The sequence below is a fragment of the Dermacentor silvarum genome, chromosome 4, assembly GCF_013339745.2.
Source record: "Dermacentor silvarum isolate Dsil-2018 chromosome 4, BIME_Dsil_1.4, whole genome shotgun sequence".
Classification (NCBI taxonomy): domain Eukaryota; kingdom Metazoa; phylum Arthropoda; class Arachnida; order Ixodida; family Ixodidae; genus Dermacentor; species Dermacentor silvarum.
Window position 1 is genome coordinate 111,572,985 of NC_051157.2, and position 14,524 is coordinate 111,587,508.

The window sequence follows — 14,524 nt, forward strand, 5'->3', positions numbered from 1 at the left end:
CTATCTCAGCCATAGCTGTCAGGCAGTCCACTGTACATGTTGTCTGTCTTCTTGCCTCATCTCGTGCTTCTCAGCTGTTTCCGCTTAACCATGGAGTGCACATTCATTTTGCCCCTTTTCATATGACCAGGTTCATCAAGTAGTCCTTTTCCTACAAGGTTTTTTTTTCATCTTCAAATTATATCCTGTGCAACTAATGTAAAGACTGCAAGTGGTGCAATAGTTGATGCAAATGTAGCAGCAAATACCAGCAGCATCCACATCCTAAATCCATGTGCACTGCCCTCTTCAACAAGCACAAATTAAGAATTTTACTCATTAGTACATTAATCGCAAATTCCAACTAAACAAAACCTATCCAAGGTCCATTTGCACTCCTTCTCTGTAGCGCAGCGCAGATATTCTTTTTATGTCCCAACTTTTTCGGCTGCACTTTTATAGTTTCCAAGTGAATGCGTTATAAGAACGGCAACATAAGTTTCATTAGCTAGGCAAGCCATCACTGGATGCTTTCTTGGAAGGACGGCTTTCCAACCAAAAGCTTGACTCTAGCTACAATGGCAAACTACAAGCACAGTATACAACCACGTAATCATCATCATTATCAGCCTATATTTATGTCCACTGCAGGACAAAGGCCTCTCCCTGTGATCTCCAATTACCCCTGTCTTGCGCTAGCTGATTCCAACTTGTGCCTGCAAATTTCCTAACTTCATCCCCCCACCTAGTTTTCTGCCGTCCTCGACTGCGCTTCCCTTCTCTTGGTATCCATTCTGTAACTCTAATGGTCCACCGGTTATCCATCCTACGCTTTACATGACCTTCCCAGCTCCATTTTTTCGCTTAATGTCAACTAGAATATCGGCTATGCCCGTTTGTTCTCTGATCCACACCAATCTCTTCCTGTCTCCTAACGTTGGGCCTAACATTTTTCGTTCCATTGCTCTTTGCAACCACACATGGATCATTAACTGATCCCAGCGTACCAGATCACACACACCACTTTTGAGGGATGTCGCTGTTGAGGGTTCCAAACTAACTTTGAACAGCACAGATATGCTTCTTTTTCGTACATGTAGGTCTTGGTATTGCAGGGTGCCACCTAGTCGATGCCTCACACACTTCGCTCGCCGTTGTTATCTGGGTCGACACATGCACATCGCTGGTGTGCGAGCTTATAAATACTCCGTATAAACACTTTCGTGGGTTGTTGTTGTACGGTTGGTTGTGCGGAAGTCGGTGAGTCTGAGTAAAATGTGCTATGGTCAATCGTGTGTGTGAACAGTCTTGCTTCATGCTACAGACAGGGCAACAGCAAGCTACAGTTAAACCTGGATATAACGAAATTGACAAATTCCCGAAAAACTTCGTTATAAAGAGGATTTCGTTATATGCAGGTTCGGCACGAAAATTCGAAAAATAAACGTTTACTGTATTTACTCGATTCTAACGCGCCCTCAAATGTAACGCGCACCCGTTTTCCGTTTTCGTCGAAGCACTCATCCTCGGAATGTCACACCAGGTACCGGATGCGTGGACGCGTGACGTTTCGCACAAGCGCGAGGCATCGGAAACGAAGAGCGAGCGTCACGATGGCGTCGTAGCGTCGTATAGTGTTACAGTAGAACCTCGCTGTTACGTTCCGGGGGCTCCGTTTTCCCGGCTGTTACGTCGTTTTCGACCGGTCCCGGCACAGCTTCCTTAGAACTGAATGCATTGGTAACCCCGCTGTTGCCGTCGCAACTGTGGGACCGTTCCCGCACTCATACGTTGCGAACTGCCACCCCGCACCGGCCCGAGCGGCCATTTTGACTTTTCATGTCGCTTGGCTTGGTGGCTTGACGATGGCATTGGCCGCCCAAAGTGCCGGGGGCGACAACTATGACGATTTTCAGTTTCCGCCAGCAAAAGTATGGCCCTTGAGATGCGTATTTGCTATATAAAGATGATGTCCATGACGCGTTATGGCCCTAAAATTGGTTCTGGCTCATAGATATTCCGTATATAAGGGTACGGCCACGCTATTGGCAAAAAACGCGCGCGTCATGCAGCGAGCGGCAAGTTGCCGCGCGTCAGCGCCTTGCCGCGGGGACACCGTGGCACGCACGTCTCCGCGCGGCAGCGCGATAAGATCTCGCGCGCTCTCCGAACGGGCGAGCAACACCGCGAGCGCTCGTTGTTTCATGCCAGAGACAACGATCGTCGATTGAAAACCCGGTGCGGACCGGCGGCGTTCCGGTTGTGATGGCTCCGTGACGTCACCCTCGTCACTCTTGATTGGTTCTTCATCTCGCGGCACGCGGCATTTGCCGCAGAACCCATTTCGTGCGGCACGCCGCAAGACCCCCGATTCCTGCCGCTTTTGCCGCGCGCGGCATGACGCGTTGCCGCGCGTTTCTGACGCGCGTTTTTGCTGCGTGTTTTTGCCGCTAGCATGGCCGTACCCTAAAGTCCAAGGGCGATAATGCAGTCGCCGCGCGCCGTATGCTGTAATGGCGAGTGAAAACGTGCGAGGGGAGCCGACGACCGCGTCTAAATCATGCGCGCGCAAGAAAAGCAGGGAGGAAGCGCGCCTTCTTCCGTTGCGCTCGAGGCACCAGCGAGGGAGCGAGAGGGGAGGGATAGCGGGGCGGCGCGCGGTCGCGCAGGCCGTATCTTGAAAGCGATCTGCGTTGGGGCAGAGTCTAGCAGTGTAGATGCTTCGGCGGCTCGTAGCTTTCTGCGTGCTGTGTGTTCTCGGCGCTCAGTTTGCGTTGAAGCGATAGACAACAGCGCGAACTTCGCTCGCTTCTCCAGCGGCGCTTCCACACGCCGCCAGCGTTTGACAGCACGTGTCCGCACTCATCGAGTCTGATGTGCCACAGCGTGTACCAGCGCGTCGGCAACATCAGCGGGAAAAGGAGAGAGTGCCGGCTTGGCGGCCTAGGCCAGCTGTAGCAAGCGGCAGGATCAGATTTGAATGAAAGGAGGGGGAAAGGTCACGCCCGCGGCGGCAAGATCGCCGGGTCGAGGGATGCAGGGCCGCCTCGCACACGCACGCACGCACACGTGCGCTCGCTTCGCATTCCATCGCAGCGGAGAAGGTGCTTCCGGTTGCTGCTCGCGCAAAAATGACAAAATTTGGGGCGAAATCTCTAGGTGGTCGGAGGGGAAAATTCGTTATACCAAGGGGTCTCCCGCTGCCACTTCGTTACGTAGAGGTCTCAAATACATAGGCTTCTATGGAGTAACGGCGGGGAATCGAAAAACTTCGTTATATGGAGGTTCGTTATAAGCAGGTTTAACTGTATACCCGCAGTAAGTTGGCATCTTTGAATTCCATTATCATCAGAATGATACCACCATAATCGGGAATTGTACCCGCAACCTCGTGCTAAACAGCAGAATGCCATAGACTATTGGGAAAAGCAGCGGGTGTTTCTGCATTATAACCTCTTCAGTGGCCACAAACAAGTTAGGTTCATTTGTGCCGTTCTGGTAAAAATGGCCAAGGACGAGCCCAGCTTGTCAATGATACTTTTAACTGTCTTTCATTTCCTTGTATGATGCTGTTAAGCTTCACTTTTGCAATAAATATTAGACATATTGTATAAGTAAATGCTTAAAATTTTGTCTACACTGTTTTTCATTAAGGGTTCCGCATTTTAAATGTTTGGCAATTTATGGTCAGATTTCAGGATGGCAGCATGCCACTAACAATATGATGTTAACACGGTATAATGAGATGGTGCCAAATGGTTGTGCAATAATTTAAAACACACAAAACTTGAGGCAACAACTTCTAAAATGAAAGGCGTGTAACTCACAGGCAAAGTGGCTATGTGTTTGACAAACTGAATTCCCTGGTAGTCTCGGCAACGCACAAATGCCGTTTCTGCCGTCTGAAAGTCCATTCTCTGCAGGGCCGCTTCAGCCAGAAGTTGCCTGCATAGAAAAAAAGGTTTCACTGACTGCAGGAAGACAGAGCTTGTCATGAATGCAAAAGAAAGAAGAAAACTCAAGAAGTGCCTTACCACAGTCTTGGGTGGGAGTTGTCTTCAATAAACTGCGTCGCCTCCTCTATGCCCACCTTGGCTAAGAGGTCTCTAGAATCTCTCAAGGACTGCAGAAAGAATGAAGAAATCGACAGAGTTGTATATCAGTATTGCATAGCACAGGAAAAGAATCGTTTGTAACTTTTTTGAAAGTAAATTAGGTGAAGACGTCAAAAGCTTGAAAATGAAATGACAAAAACGCTGTGGTTCAACCCAAATAAAATTTATTTTCATTAATTTCTGTAACACCATGGTGGAGGTGAACTTCTTTCATTATCAGCATCTCTCACAAACTATGCTATTAAGTGTGGAGGAACGGAGGGCAGCTGCAATGAGATTTTGTGGGCGCAGCTTCTACTGAACTCTTAGGTTGTAACCAAGTATAAGATATTGTAGTATGATTACAATAGTGTCCCCTACAACTAAAGGAAATATTCTGGTTTCTAGATTAAAAAAACACACACACACACACACACACATTATATAGTGAAGTGACTGTTTCCACAAAGTTGTGAGATAAATTTATGCATCTTCCCTTTGAAGCCCAACACCAATTACCTGGCAAAAAAAGCAATCTTCGGGGCACGATTACAATCTTAAAATGCGAATGTGTAAGTTACAGAAGTTAAGTCATGAAAAGTGAGAGAACTGTGGTGCACTAAATGTATAGTGCACCTTCAGCTACAGTGCTTGATCACTATACGAAAGCTTATTTCATAGTCAGAAAATATGTAGTGAATATGAACCACATTACACTTACTTTTACATCATCAAGTTCTCAAATTGCCACACTCAGCTCAATATGATTGGGAACTGCCTGGAAAACTTTCAAGGAAGGGGCAACCAATGTTTTTGGACGGCAGTTCGATTTCAGGAAAATCTTGGATAAAATAATGCTCTATCCTTACCTTGAGTACTCAAGTCACTAAAGTCATCCAACTACAGTAAAACCTCATTACAAGAGACACTCAAGGGGCCTGGGAAACATGTCTCTTGTAACCAAGGCCTCTTGTAACCAAAAATTCTAAAAACACCAGAGAGTCGGACTAGATCACTTTATTATACATCAGAATCAAAATGTGTTTTAATACATCTACAGGAAATTGCTCAGGATGGCTTGAAAAAAGTCATTCATAGTAGTTTGTTTTTTAGTGACTGCAGATTGTATTGGCTTCCTTCCCAACTTCTGGAGGTAAAATACTTCACTTTGTAAGCCTTCCTATTGCTCACAATACCTTTGAAGTCCTCTTAGATGTTCGTCAGCCTCAACTGCCGACACTTTCTGCCCTAATGACAGAAAGCATAATGACAGAAAATTCGGTGCAATTTGTAGTCGCAACCATGCGAGGAATGACATTCGGCTTCGGAACAGAAAAGAATCGAGCCAAGGAAATGAATAGTGCAGCACATACCGGTTGGTACGCCATCGACTGCGTTGCGTGAGCGTGTCTGGGTTATGTTGTCTAAATAGTCAAGAGTTTACTCTAGGGACCTAAAAAAGTTGGCCTTAGTAACCGAGTGTCTCTTGTAACCATGTCTCTTGTATTCAATGTTGTTAACATGGCGAACATAGGAAAACCAACCAAACCATTTTCAAATGTCTTTTATAACCGAGTTTCTCTAGTAACCATGTCTCTTGTAACGAGATTTTACTGTAGTAGTATTTGGCCTGAGCTAGGTTGAGCAAACAAGCTCATTTTGATGACTGCAATGGTTAATTTTATTAGCATGTTCTTTTTCTTTTATTTTGCCTTTCTGTGACTGTCCTGAACCAGTAAGACAGCAAAAAAATCTCAAATGAAATTTTAGCTTCTGCACTACTGTTCCTGTGCTGAAATATGCACTGAAACTGAGGAGCTTCAGACATTGCATGCAGTAAGGATGATCAGAATGGTGTTGCAAAGAAACGTATGCATGCCTTTTGTCAATCACATGACAGCAGAGTTCGGTAAGCACTGATCCAAATTATTGACGTTTACGAATCCAGCCTCCCATCGATTACAAGCGAGTCAAAATAGTCAACATTATGCAAGAGATTAGACTTTTGAACGATTCTTCTCTTTAGCCTTTCTTTTTGCCCTTTTTCATGGCTTCGCACAACCACCATGCCATCATTATTGCCGGAATTGGTCACTCAGTGTGACAAATAACAAGAGATCAAAGTAGCAGGAAAACTACTTTTACAAAATGTAGCCCCATGCCAATGATGGACTGCAAAACAAAGAACAACATATAAATAGCTATGCAAGTGAGGGACCAATGCACCCAAACACCAACCTTTGCTTCCATGTTGCACACAAACTCCTGACGTGGGTTCTCTGGATCTTGCATGATTTCATCCAACAGGACTGTTCTGATCTCCAAATTTGAAAAGCTGCAAATGTATCCGCTTGACATGACCGGTTCCTGAGGAGACAAAGCCCAGGGAGACATACAGGGCGTTAAGTTGTAGCAAGCATTTAGCTCTGTAAGATATAGCTACATCGTACCAGCAGTGAGACCTTAGCATTCAGTATGTTGGTATGCGTTGCCTTGAATAAGCTTGATTTCAATACATCCCAACACAATGCCCCAAATTACCCCTTCTGCTGCTTTCATGGTAGTGCCTACAGTAGCCTTGTGCATGACAGGGGGGCTGTGTTAAGATGTGGACAGGAGCATCATGCCAGTGCATTACTTCAAGGTCCTTTCACATACTGCATCTCAAACAATACATTTTTGATCACACGAAGGAGGTTGGGTGTAACAATCACAATGCTGCCCTATCAGTCAAGTTTTTTTTAGAACGCTTAAATACAGTAGAACCTCGTTAATACAAACCCATTTCGTACAATTTCCCAGCACTAACGTTCACAATCGAGAACACAATAAATGACCTAATACAGTTACGCCTTTTACCGATTAGTAAGTTCCCCAAAAACACCATCTCTCGACACCAACATTCAGTACATCGCAAAACTGTGATCGCATGATACATTTTCTGGCCGCCAGATCTCGTGTGAACAAGAAAAGGCACGAGGCACGCACGATCAAGAACAGTAGACACCTGCCATGGCAGCTTTCCCACAGTACTCGACTGCCTGAGTCATGTGAAAATGTCGGCACACATCCAGTTTCGTATTCCTATACCTGCAAATCGCCTCGCGGGTCGTTGCGCATCGTCACCAACTCCACTGCGATTAGCATCTTCACCTATCAGTTTTACAGTGCCTGAGGCGTAGTGCTGTTGTAATCGTACTGCATGCTTTTAATAGGCAATAACCCAAACGCGCCGGCCGTGAGTCATGTTTCGCTGTGGCAGCATTGTATTCTGGCATCGCCCACCAACTCGATTTCATTTCGGTTTCCCGTTGTGATACTATACAGCAGGGAATCGACAATGTGCGTCTCTGGTGGCTCGAGTCCCACCAGCTCGGCGAGCATCAGTGTCAAGTCGTGCAATGCTTCGTGTTACATGGATGTCAACTACAGCTGAGTCTGCCAAATTTTTTAGGGGCTTTGGACCGTACATTTTCCTGGTTAGTGCATTTTTTCCATGTTTTTTCGGTAATATGTATGAACGAGGTTCTACTATACATTCCACTGCTTCAGACATTTACTTTAACATTGTTTCGTTATAACAATGCCTGTCATGCTGCTAACACCAATTAATGCAACATCACGACCTCTATTATCCAGCTCACCTCGGGATCCAAGTTCCGGAAGACATACATGCGAGTCTTCTCCATCAACACAAACAGCTCAGAGTTGTCCTGCACATGTGAATGCCATAACAAAATGTTTAAACACTTTTAAACAGAAGGTTTAAAATGCATACTAAAACAGCGTTAACTGTTTCGTTACTGCTATAAATGTGCTCAATTTCGGTGCTTTTATGTTTTAACATCTTATTTCAAGACGTAGTCGGAATGTATACTGCAATACAGTGAAAGCTCGATGATACGAATCTCACGGGGTCACGAAAAATATTCGTATTAGCCGAAATTCGTATCATCGAAACAATTAAAACTACAGTTGAATCTCGATAATTCGAACTCGAAGGGGCCCGAAAATTTGTTCGAATTAAAAGGACGTATTTTTGAAGTATTCGTGCACCATAGCACGATGCACGAACGGTGCGAGTCGTGAAATATCGCGGCGAGCAAGCGCATAGCTAGCGCGGGCCACGAAACTGCCCAGACCGGCTAACGGTCGCTTCCCGATAACGGCAGAAAATGAAGCTTCAGGGAGCGGGCGGCGCCGGCACACGGGTGCGCGTGGAGACCGTCGAAGGTGAGGGAGGAGGGCGGCAGGGAAGCGGATTTGGCCACGTCAACTCCGCCGCTTCTGTGGCTCCCCTCGCCCTCCCTCCCTCTCAACTCCCTCGTAGCTTTCTCACCTTCGACTCCGTGCGCACATCTCCGTGCGTGCCCGCCGCCGTGCTGGCGCCAGCTTATTTTAGCCGCTCCCTGAAGTTTCGTTTTCTGCCGTTATCGGGAAGCGAGCGTGTATCCGCGTGGCTGAGACGTCAGCACTAGTGTGTGCTAGAATACGGTTGTTTAGAACACACTAGTCAGCACGTACACGCTTGTTCAGGCGCGATGCAGAAACGGCGACCTTGCAATTTGAGAGAGGGTGAAATTTCCGCCGTGGGTTCTTTTTTTTTCCCGTTCCTTCGCGCGCGGCATTAAGGGGTCTCTCCTGAGCTTTTGCTTTATGGCGGTGTCGGAGCAATGCCGGTCGGAGGCGCCGCCGCGTGATTTGGCGCGCTGCTAAGAGCATTGTCGGTGCGCGGTATGTTCGAAATAAGCGTGTTCGAATTAACGAGATTCGACTGTAGCTAAATTAAAGAGTCAGAGGTGAACTCACTCAGGCGCATGTACGTAAAAAGCATTTATTTCTTGAAGAAAAAGTCTCTAATGTCCTTCTATCTCGGTAGACAATCCTATCTCGGTAGACATAGCTCGCTGCGACTAGGTAAAATGGCGCAAACACAAAGAACGCGGCCCGAAGCACAGCAGCCACTCCGTCCGATGGGCGGCCGCCGAAAAGGAGGAAAAGTACAAAAGCGCCACCGCTTCAAACTCATCGCGCCCAGTCGCGGAGTCCGCGCTGTCCGGCGCCATGTCCGCGCCTCCGCACCAAAAGAGAACGGGAGAAAGCGCGTGACTGCGCGCTGTTCTCTTTCGCGGCCGTCGGTGGGGGCGGCGTTTATTCGTATCAACCGACGCAGGCCGGAAATCGATTCGTAACAACCATTCTCTAGCACGTTGCAAAGTATTGGGGCTCGGCCGGGACCACAGAAAAATTCGTATCATCCGGAAATTCGTATTAGCCGCGATCGTATCATCGAGCTTTTACTGTACATAAAATTATAGCCTGATCACTGGTGTTTTAAATGAATGTATAGCAGTACTGTGAATTCTCAATAATTGCCAAGACAATTTTTGAGAATTCTTATGTGAATTCTTATGTGAAACACGTAGAAAAACTGTCATCAAAATGATCTATTTGTATAGACACTGTAATGAAAGAGTTAGTATTTCATAATCATCATCAGCCTTTATTTATGTCCACTGCAGGGCGAAGGCCTCTCCCTGTGATCTACAATTACCCGTGTCTTGCGCTAGCTGATTCCAACTTGCGCCTGCAAATTTCCTAACTTCATCACCCCACCTAGTTTTCTGCTGTCCTCTTGGAGGTTAACAAAGAAGCTTGAGAAGAAGTTAAGGAATGCACAAAGAGCAATGAAACGAAAAAAAGAAGCTCGAGAACAAGTTAAGGACTGCACAAAGAGTGATGGAACGAAAAATGTTAGGCCTAACGTTAAGAGACAGGACGAAAGTGGTGTGGATCAGGGAACAAACGGGGATAGCCGATATTTTAGTTGACATTAAGCGGAAGAAATGGAGCTGGGCACGCTATGTATTGCTTAGGATGGATAACCGGTGGACCATTAGAGTTAGTATTTATTTGCTCCTAAAAAATGAAATCCTGCTTACACCAAATTTTGGAAATATTGTTCGTATTTAAGCATAAATTTGTCAAAAAAGCACTGATTGAAAAAAAAAGTACTTTTGTACTACTTCTATAACAAAAACAAAAAAAGCAAGGTTGGAGACAAGATCAGTTACAGCAAAGGAAATAATTGTTCATTCACATCTCAAAACATTTATTTTAGTAGTAAAAATGTAAGCCATGGCACATTCTGGATAAGTTTGCATGTTAAAGAACATTAATATTGTTTATTTGCTGCCTAAAATTCAATCCTGCTTTTCTACACAAAATTTTGTGAACTGTATTCATTTTTAAGCATGCAGTTCTGGAAAGAACCTTCGTTGAAAAAAAGTTTTTGTATTACTACAGTCATAACAAAAGCGAAAATTCAAAATCAGAGACAATATCAGTTACAGCAAAAATAACATTTGCTTGCTCCGATCTCAAAATATCTACTCCAGTAACAAAAATGTAAAATACTCAGCAAGAGCAACTTGAAATGATACATTCCGAACAGGCGTGCATGTTTTGACCAAACAGCTTTGTTTGGCTGGACCACAGACTGCAAGCCAGCGTGATGATCATATGTGCTCACACATAGAGTCCAAGAGCACAAAGTGCATTGCATTTAGCATTGCTAACATGCTTTTGGCTGGTTTGCTGAATGTATCACACTTACATATCTTTCTCACTGACCCATTTGCAAATTTTTTTGGCTGATATCAGCATGTATGTCTGTAAGGAATGTCCGAAATAACAAAGGTATTTTTCTCTTGGTTGTGATGTTGTAATAATGAGCTTCAACAGTATTTGCTCAAGATGCTTTGCAATCTTCATACAGGAGACATATTACCTTTGCCCACTTGACGTCCCAAACATCTCGGCGTTCAAAGGTTAGCTGTTCTCCTTCCGAAGACCTGGCCTCGAGGTCATAGAGGAGTAAGCAGCCCGTAATGTCTATCACTGACATTCGACTAGAACAAGAAGAAAGATCACAGAACATGAGTATGCTTACTTTAAATGCACTGGTAAAAGCTTAGCCATAACCGAATGCAACTTGCCCTAGCTGTAAAATATGTAGGTGCTCTTTGGTTGAAATTAGAGTCGACTCTTATTAACTAAAGCTATTGGTGATGACAAATTTTTGTTTGAGTTATCAGAAGCTTTAATTATTATTACGGGTGTGTGAATATCAAATTTTCAATTTCGAAGCGAATTTCGAATAATGAAAAGCAAGCACAAATCAAATCGAGTATTTTGCAAATATTTTTCGAATATGGATACAATAGGTTTTGCTAAAATGCTATTTTTTCACTAACCAGAAGTACAATAAAAAAGAAAGTTTATTGCACAGTGAATGTCGTGCAGGAAGACTATGCTTTTTACTCAGCAAAACTGTCTAGGACAACACTTTTGCTTGACAGTATCATAACTGCAGTTTTTTAATGTCATGGTGCTGCTCAACATGCTCAGGGAGCACTGACATCCTCCTTCATGTCACAATTCCTTCAGACACCAAAAAGAGCCGCCCACTTAACACACTAGTGTTTGGTATGCGCAGATATCTCTTTGCAAGCCGAGTCAACATTTGGCACTATGCTTACACCTATGCTTATAAAGAAGTTCTGGTAGAAGTTATGATACACAGCTGCAATGTTGATGCAACTTAAAGAAAGAGAATGGCATACTAGAAACATATAAGAAAAAGATAGCTCTCAGTCACCTCGATGTGCAGTTTAGTGCAATTTTGTTGGGTCGACAGGAGATGGTGTATTTCTGAACAAGCATCAGCTGTGGCATAGAGTAGCGCTGAAATGTTCCTGATTCTCGGCCCTGAAATATTTAAAGAAGGAATGCAATAAGTAACATGCAAATACGGAGACATTGAAAAACAAAAACAAAAAGGTTTCAGTATGCCACTTACCACAATGAACATTTTCTCCGACGCAGCAAGGCAGCATATCGGGTCTGTATTGACCTGAAACTAAATGCACACCTTTTAAGCATACCCTTTAGTAGCTATAATTAACTAGCTATTAAAGGTGCACCAGAGGGGAATGACAAATTATTTTTCGTTCTTGTGAGTACCATATTTACTCGATTCTAACATGCCCTCGAATGTAACGTGCACCCATTTTCTGTGACAAAAAAAATAATCCTTTACCGTACTGCGCACCTCATGCTTTCATATAGAAATACAACTTTCTCTCATTTGGAAAAACAAATATTTACTCTCGATGCACTAAAGTTGCGATGAATAAAAAAAGTCGCAGTTTTGCCCAAAAGGTGAAGCATCAATTGCAATAGCAAATTAGTAGACCGCTATACAAAGTAAGGATAGCAGTTTTATCGGTCGTATAAACTTGCAAACATTCGCTTACTAAATAAATTAAGCACGGTGTCACGTGCGCACAAGCAAACATGAACACATCTCGCTTGTTGACCGCGGAAACGAACTGTCAAAACGCTCAAACAAAGCACGGCGAGCGAATTGGCCTTTGTGCTATCATGCCTCTCGCTTCAACGCGACCTATAAGCAGCGAAAACACTGCGCGCAGCGGACTTTCCCCGTTGCAGATTGCTTTCAAGATAGGGCCAAGATGATCGTATCTCCGAAGTGGATCGTCGCATCTTTCGCATTGCTTTTCTGGTGAAAATCCTCTCCTTCTGTTTGCGCCAGTCCCGCACGCAAGTTTCAGATTCTCTGAACACCCGTGATGCAGCCAGACTTTTAAATGCAGCATTATGATAAACTTGGCACTTCATGCTGATAGAGCAGACACAGAGAAGGGGAAGACAGACGGTAGACTAATGCCGAAGCACGTGTACTGCAGCACATGGAGGAAGCTACGGCCGCTAGGCTAGAGTGTAGCTATGCTCGAAGCACGTATGAGGCGGCCATTTTGAAATGCCGACGGCTATATGGTAACGCAGATTTAGGGTCATACTCGATTCTAATTCGCATGCAATTTTCGGACCTGTTTGAACGGAAAAAAGTGCGCGGTAGATTCGAGTAAATACGGTATGTGCAAAAAGATTATTAGAAAAATAAAAAGAGACAAAATTTGCTTTCTACGTTTCATTTTTCATGGTCATATTAATGACATCACTGATTTCCTTGTATTTTTTTAATATCTTGATCATTTTTATGCAGGAAGACTTTCCAGATAAAGATTTGAATGTGAAGTAACCACTCTTTATTAGTGGCCAATTGGCTAGCTCCAAGCAGGCACTGTCAAAAGTCCACGACATCATGGTGAGCTGGTGTAAAAATTAGGAAGCGGCATCACCATTGGCCTTCCATATTTACAGTCAACGTCCGATTTTTCAGACTCCCTAGGAACCGCTAAAACATCCGAAAAAATGCCTTTTACTGCCCCCAAGGGCACAAATCGCCACAGGCACATCCCAAATAGCTCTGAAGGCCTGTCAGTACACTCATTAGGCATATCGGTGCTCGTACTGTGATAGGAGACAGCGGGTGCACGCGTGTATATTTAAGGAATACATACCATGTCCCGTGACAATTGCCTCTTTTCACTCATGATATGCTTCACCGCAATACTTCGCGCATGCTTCACCGCGTAACACTTCTGTATTGAGACGAAGCTGACTTTCGAAAATAAGCATTATGCAACGTGTTGTGCTTTCCGAGCTTCGAAGCCATTGGAGAGGATTACAGAGGCCGAGTCGGTGCCATTGCTACCAGCGGCGAATTGTTTTAATGAAAAACACGGCACCGAACAGCAAAAAGCTTCGTAGCGAACATCGCAGTAGGTAGGACTAGCGATGCCACGGTGGTGGCTATGGCTAACAGCGAATCGGCGTGCAAAAGCACCGGTTTGAGACGATGAGATAATCAAAATGGCAGCGGTGATGGCTTCGATTAATGCCGTTTCGGACCTGCAGTCATGGCAAAAAGTTCGACAAATCAGACGGCGAAGGTTTTTCGTGTTCGAAATTTCAGACGTTCTTAAAAATGACGCTATAGGGTATTTGGCGGTGCCAAAAAGGCGTCCGAATTGCTGGGCATGTGCGAAAAATTGGGCATCTGGAAAATCGGTCATTGACTGTATGTCCTTTCCGGCTTATGAACACTTCACCCATTTTAGACTGACCAATTTGCAATTACAGAAATGCAATCCACAGATGCAGCTTAACAAGACATTTCTCTTCCACATTTCTTTGAAGTTTTTGCTGTTAATTTACAAAATTAAGCAGTGGTGACTCTTACCTGATGCTTCTTTTTTGCCTGCAAAATAAAGAAAGCAGTGGCATGGTTTTGCATGATTAAAATTGTATGGTCATGATTGGTTGCTACCAAAATACATGTTGAGGACTTACTTCATAAATTTTATCCACATCGTCTGAATTCTCTCCTTCCGTGGGAGCCTCATTGATATGTATGACCCTGCAATGAGTAGTCAAGCAATGTGTACTTCACTGAAAGGCATGTACTGTATTAAATGCCAACAAATTCATGGGATGCGTCACAAAAAGCTTCCAAATATAGA

General features: G+C 44.5%; 1 protein-coding gene across 1 annotated transcript in view; it reads right to left on the reverse strand.

Moving 5' to 3' along the window:
• Positions 1-14,524, reverse strand: part of LOC119450499 (WD repeat-containing protein 35-like) — an 83,718-nt gene that overhangs the window by 40,022 nt on the left and 29,172 nt on the right. The window contains exons 14-22 of the mRNA XM_049666519.1: positions 14,340-14,421; positions 14,245-14,262; positions 11,935-11,988; positions 11,734-11,843; positions 10,864-10,984; positions 7,718-7,786; positions 6,312-6,440; positions 4,014-4,102; positions 3,807-3,924 (exon numbers count right to left, since the gene is read on the reverse strand). Coding sequence (XP_049522476.1) covers positions 3,807-3,924; positions 4,014-4,102; positions 6,312-6,440; positions 7,718-7,786; positions 10,864-10,984; positions 11,734-11,843; positions 11,935-11,988; positions 14,245-14,262; positions 14,340-14,421 — 790 coding nt within the window. The remainder of the gene's footprint in view (positions 1-3,806; positions 3,925-4,013; positions 4,103-6,311; positions 6,441-7,717; positions 7,787-10,863; positions 10,985-11,733; positions 11,844-11,934; positions 11,989-14,244; positions 14,263-14,339; positions 14,422-14,524) is intronic.